Source organism: Populus nigra, chromosome 16 (assembly GCF_951802175.1).
Source record: "Populus nigra chromosome 16, ddPopNigr1.1, whole genome shotgun sequence".
NCBI lineage: Eukaryota > Viridiplantae > Streptophyta > Magnoliopsida > Malpighiales > Salicaceae > Populus > Populus nigra.
In genome coordinates this window covers 2,777,133-2,783,228 of record NC_084867.1, presented here as the reverse complement: position 1 = coordinate 2,783,228, position 6,096 = coordinate 2,777,133, and the positions used below count along the sequence as shown (strand labels likewise).

The 6,096-nt window shown below is 36.1% G+C and overlaps 1 protein-coding gene across 1 annotated transcript; it reads left to right on the top strand.

The window, feature by feature from the left end:
• LOC133676196 (potassium transporter 1-like) lies at window positions 1–5,830 on the top strand. Its single transcript, XM_062097807.1, has 10 exons — window positions 1–386; window positions 1,660–1,885; window positions 1,974–2,216; window positions 2,324–2,371; window positions 2,474–2,524; window positions 3,189–3,449; window positions 3,573–3,625; window positions 3,721–3,841; window positions 3,931–4,185; window positions 4,582–5,830. Exons 1-10 carry the CDS (start codon window positions 342–344, stop codon window positions 5,649–5,651), a joined length of 2,373 nt encoding a protein of 790 aa, XP_061953791.1. The 5' UTR covers window positions 1–341; the 3' UTR covers window positions 5,652–5,830.
• The last annotated feature ends 266 nt before the right edge of the window (window positions 5,831–6,096 follow it).

Below are 6,096 nucleotides of genomic sequence, written 5' to 3'. Positions count from 1 at the left end.
AACACCTATCCACCCTCTCTAGTCTCTGCTACCTATAAATTTAAAATTCAAGACATTATAAGAAGAAGCCAAAAGGTGACTCCCCTTGCAATCAAACCAAGAAAACACTCCTTGAGAGAACCATTTATCCAAGAAAGAAGCTACAAATCAGCACAAATAACAACAACTTCATAGTTTGTAACGTTCAGTCTTTCACATTGTGCATTAACTCGATCGCTTGTCATTGTCCCACTCTCCCAGCTCTGTCTTTTTTCTTTTGTGTTCTTACGTCCACTACTGCACCACAGAAAATCTTTTTCTTTGAGGTGTAGTCCTAAGTGCCCATTTTCTTTTTTCTGAAAATGGATCCTCCACTTAGTCCCACTACTTACTCTGATGGACTTAAGGTAATAAGTTTCCCGCTAGCTAAATCAGTTCTTGTAATTTGTACACATCTTGTGTCTATGCATTCATTTCTTTCTTGTTTTGGGGTAAATCTAGTTGTTTAGCTGTTGTCTTTGATGTTTGTGTATAGAGGTGTGCCAGGACTTTCTGGGTTGTTTAGGAACCTAGGATTTGTGTTGGGATTGTTGTTTTTGAGTTTGCAAGAGCAGCTTCAATCAATCCACTCAAGTTCCGTCTTGTTTGATTTTGAGTAGTGATGACTGATGAGAAAGGGCATATCACTATATAAGCATTTATAAAGTAATAGAAAAAAGATCAAGACTTTTTGGTGTGATATTGAGATGAGATGTGAATTGTTGCACATTTTGTTTCTTGAGAATTTGCTAGTTGGATAGATCAAATAATAGTGGTAAAATCAATTTTCTTTTTGATTGATGGGAATTCTTAGTGATTTTTGTTGTGGTTTGTTTAAATAACAGATCTAGTCTTTATAGATTGGCTGCTTAATTCATTTCATTTATCGTTAAAATTGCTTTGATTTTCATGAACAATGATATTATTTTTTTGTTTATCTGTTCCTTGTATATTGCATATACTGGAGTGGATTATTAACATTTACAAAGAGGGCTATGTTGGCTTGGAAGCTACATTGTTATTTTTTCTCTCCCTGCAAATTTTGCTTGGTCTGTCGGTGGCAAATTTGTTGCATATGGTCTGCCATCTCTTGTTTGAATACTCTCCAACACATTTCAAAAATTAATTGATGTTCTGAGAACTGAGCTTCTTTGAGGAGAAAATAGGAGGTTCACTGCAGTTGATGCTGTTACAGTACAAATTGGTAGGAAGATTAGTTAGGTAGTAGGAAAAGTTGTACTCGTGGGAAGATTCACTCGTCTGGTTAGTAGTCTTTAGATACAGCTAGCAAGTCTACGTGTTTTGAATTAGCTATAAAAGGACTTGTGCTTAGGATTGAAGGGTATCTTTTGCCATTTGTGATTCCTTCTCTCTGAATTCTCTTTTCTAATAAAGTTTCTCCCTAATATTCCTTCTTCCCTTTTCTTCTTTGTGGACTGAATCCATTATTAGGTCAGCATTTCTTCATAAAAACCTCACCTATATAACCTAAACACTGCATCTCCAAATTGGACCGTATGCTCACTTGACAGGTTTTATCCCAACATATTAGTGGATAGCAGGACCGGCCAAAAGTCAACACCGATTTTAATGATCTAAAACTGTGTTTGCATTAACCTTTTTACATGTTCATTTTTACAGAAGGAAACCTGGAGGCATTCACTCATCCTGTCATTTCAAACTCTAGGAGTTGTGTATGGTCGCTTGAGCACTGCTCCATTATATGTTTTTGGGACAATTCAAACGACAGATTTCAAATCAAATGAGACTGCATATGAATACTTCTCTTTTATTTTCTGGACTCTGACTGTTGTTTCTTTACTTAAGTACGCCTTCATTGTACTCAGGGCTGATGATAATGGAGAGGGTAATGATCTCTGATAACTGTTAAACTCTGGATCATTTAAAAATTGATCCTATCATGAAATGTTATTTACTTCAACAAATTCTCGCAGGTGGTGTTTTTGCCCTGTACTCATTATTGTGCAGGCATGCTAAAGTGGGCCTGCTTCCAAATGATAGAAGCACCAAAGAGGTTATGCAACATGAAGAAGTAAGCACTTTGAGGGGAAAAGTTGAATCAAGAGCAAGAAAAGCCATTAGAAACCGCAGAAGTAGTCATTATTTGATGCTGTTCACAGCATTATTTGGTGCATGCATGATAATTGGGGATGCGGTGATCACCCCATCTATTTCAGGTTAGGCATTCTTAAATCTTGATCAACTTTTATTTTTCAGAGTTAATAGCTTGGTTAACCTTAGTTCTCTCCTGTACTCCCTTATTATTGTTGTTCCCTTTTCCCAGTGTTATCGGCTTCATCAGGTCTTCAACGTTCATTATCAAACATTAAATGTAAGAGCTAGCTCTATGAATGTATACACATCGTTCTTTTCATATTTGATTATAGCCTTGATAACCTTCATAATTTAATTTGCAAATTCTGTTTCTCTTCAGATACCTCCTCGACAGATGCAGAACAAACCATATCAGATGATTTGAAAAAATGTAAGAGGTTTACCATGAAAATAGTTTTGGCGAATAGGATGAAAATTTCTTCTTCGGCTACCTTGTGCATTTCCGATGAAAACTTACCAGTTTAATCTGCAGCATTTGGAAATTTGATTGACCTCTGAAGGATATCTATAATTGTTTTCACTTTGCTTCCACTGGTATTGCACATTATTAATCTTTTCTTTTGATGAAAGAAAAATTAATAACAATATATTCCATTATTTTGTGTCATGATATTCTGTTTAAGTGGTTCTGAATGATTAGCATGTCCCTTTGGACATAATCGCATATACAATGTGGCATTTTCATTTCTATGTGTGTATAGAACAATAGCCATATATATATATATATCTTGGTAAAGCTAGAAGCTTTATGTTAAAAGATATGCTTTTATTTAACCATATGTATCTTTTAATGCAAGCTCAAAAGCATACATGTTCTCTAATAACATGATATTAATGATAATGCTTTATATTTCCCTTTCAAGATTAGTAGTTTCAAATACCTGAAGATTGAACTGATTAGAATTTTAAATCTCTTTTGATGATCATATGGAAGTTGTAGCATTTTGATATTCATTCTCCCTTTATTCATTAGGATCTGCCAAGATTTTGCTATCTCAGTTACTGACCGGCTTCCATGATATGGGTTTTTTCAGATGTACCGGTTCCTTCTGCATGTGTTATAACAGTAGGCCTTTTTATACTGCAGTACTATGGGACTCATAAAATTGGGTTCATGTTTGCCCCAATTGTCACTATATGGCTCCTGTTTATTAGTGGAGTGGGTATATATAATGTATTCCACTGGGACCCTAAAATCTTCTCTGCAATCTCCCCAGAGTACATGTATAGATTTGTAAGAAAAATCAACAAAGCCAGTTGGAAGTCACTGAATAGCATTCTTCTTTGCATAGCAGGTCGGCTAGCATGTTCTTCATTATATACTAAGCTTTTTTGTTGTTTTTCTTTTGTCTCTGAACATGCTGTTTTTAGTAGTGCCAAATTGTGTTAACCTCTTCATCTGACTAATTATCCTGCAGGATCAGAAACAATGTTTACAGATCTAGGTCATTTCTCCAAGAGATCAATCAAGGTATTGAAAATAGCTCAATACTTGTTGCCGTTTCACAATTATACAGAATCAGTACAGAATTACAATATAACTTTTGCTTGGTATCTCTGATGCAGATAACATTTGTCTGCTTGATTTATCCCGTTCTAGTTTTATGCTATGCTGGTCAAGCTGCATTTATCTCTAAACACTGGAATGGCACTGAAAATTTTAATCATCTAAGTGAATCTGTACCTAGTAAGTTTTTCACTGATGTTTTATGTTGTTTGATGGCTGCATCACCTGGGATTTATGTTTCTAATTTGTGGAAACCGTTACAAATACAGAACATCTTCGTCATGTCTTCATACTGGTATCTCTGCTTGCTTCAGCTGTAGGAAGCCAAGCAACAATAACAGCCAGCTTCTCCATAATAAACCAGTGCCTGGCACTTGGTTGTTTCCCTAGAGTTAAAGTTATACATACATCAGATAAGCGACTTGGGCAGGTTTATATTCCAGATGTCAACTGGTTATTGATGGCCCTTAGTCTCTCTGTCACTATTGGTTTCCATGACATAACGAGGATTGCAAATGCAGCAGGTATTTTCCGTCAATATTCTTTTCATTCCCTTTTTCTGAAGCTCCAAGGTTCTAAGATCCTTGAATAAGATGACAATGTTCTGTAGGAATTTTTTGGAGCACAGTGAAGTAACCACTTATAGTTGACAATTTTTGAAATACATTAGGGTAAGGAGAATATGAATCGATTACAAGATAGTGGGTGAGGCTATAGATTTCCTAGTGATGTCAAGCATTCATTTTCTTGGATGTTACAACATTTAAAGTAGCTATTAATAGTTTGCAAATTATTGCCATATTTAGGAGCATAAACAATAGATGCTTAATAGAACATTAGGTTCTTGGATAAAGTTTTCTCCGATTCTTCGAATTATTTGATGGTCTAATCTAATGTATGCTGGTTAAATCTCCATACAGGTATGGCAATAGTTTTTGGGATGATAGTAACGACTTGTATGATGTCACTTGTGATCGCTCTGTACTGGGAGAAGAGTTTGTTTGTATCTGGGTGCTTCCTGATGTTCTTTGGTTTCGTTGAGGCTGTATATGTATCGGCATGTATGCTGAGTTTTCACAAAGGAGCTTGGTATCTATTTGTTATTGCTGCAGTTTCTTTCACTATAATGCTTGCTTGGCATTACGGAACTATGAAGAAATATGAGTTTGATTTTCAAAACAAGGTTTCGACAGAATGGCTTACGGATTATAGCCCAGGCCTAGGAGTTTCCAGAGTACCCGGAATTGGTTTAATCTACACTGATATGGTGACAGGAATCCCAGCTTTTTTCTCACATTTCATCACAAATCTTCCAGCATTTCATCAAGTGCTAATCTTTGTGTCCTTCAAGCCCCAACCAGTCCCTTGTGTGCCTCCCCGTGAGCGGTGTCTTGTAGGCAGAGTTGGTACCAAAGATTACAGAATTTACAGATGCATTGTGAGGTATGGGTACTGTGATCAAATAAGAGACACAGATGATTTTGAGGAACAGATTATTAGCTCAATCGGAGAATTCATTTCCTTAGAAGAAAGTGATTGTGAATCTCTGACTTCTCCTGAAGGAAGAATGATGATTGTTGGGAAGCCATTGGTGGACAGAAATGCACTGATTCCTATACATGATACCACCTCAGTTGCCGGCTCCACAAATATAGCTAACAATGAAACTCTGGCAAGTCCATCAGGAGATTTGATCGAAAGAAAAACGCCGGTCAGAAGAAAAAAGGTTCGATTTCTAATGCCAGAAGGTAGTCCTAGAATGCGGGTATCTGTCAGGGAGGAGCTACAAGAATTGATTGATGCCAGGGAAAGTGGCACCGCATATTTCCTAGGTCAGTCGCATTTAACAGTGCGTAATGATTCAAACTTTTTGAAAAAATTCCTGATTATGGCCTATGTTTTTCTTGATAAAAATTGCCGTGAACCTCCAGTGGCATTGAACATCCCCCATGCTGCTCTCGTAGAGGTTGGCATGGTGTATATTATATAAACTGGATGTATGGTATGAAACTTTGTATACTGTTTCTGTTTGTAGAAAAAAAAAGAAAAACAACATAGAACTAGTATTTCTTGTCTCATCCTATCAAATGTACTTGGGATCATTAGATTCCTCACTTTCCATTACTCTTTGTATCGAGTTAGTACAGCGAACCTTTTTTTTCTTTGATACAGAGCGCAGGGATCCTAAAAGGCACAGAATTATCCATAAAGGTATGATTTGCAAAACCATTGATTCAAGAATACTGACACCATTGACCACTTCCATCAACTTTCTCCCCTATTATCATAACCTAATTTTAAATCCAAAAAAACAAAAATTTTCAAAAAAAATTTCAGGTTACAAAAATATAAGTTTTCGAGTTGCAATAGATCAAAATAATTAGAATGAGATATTTTAATGTGATGGGTTGAAAAGAAAGACCTAACAGAAAAAA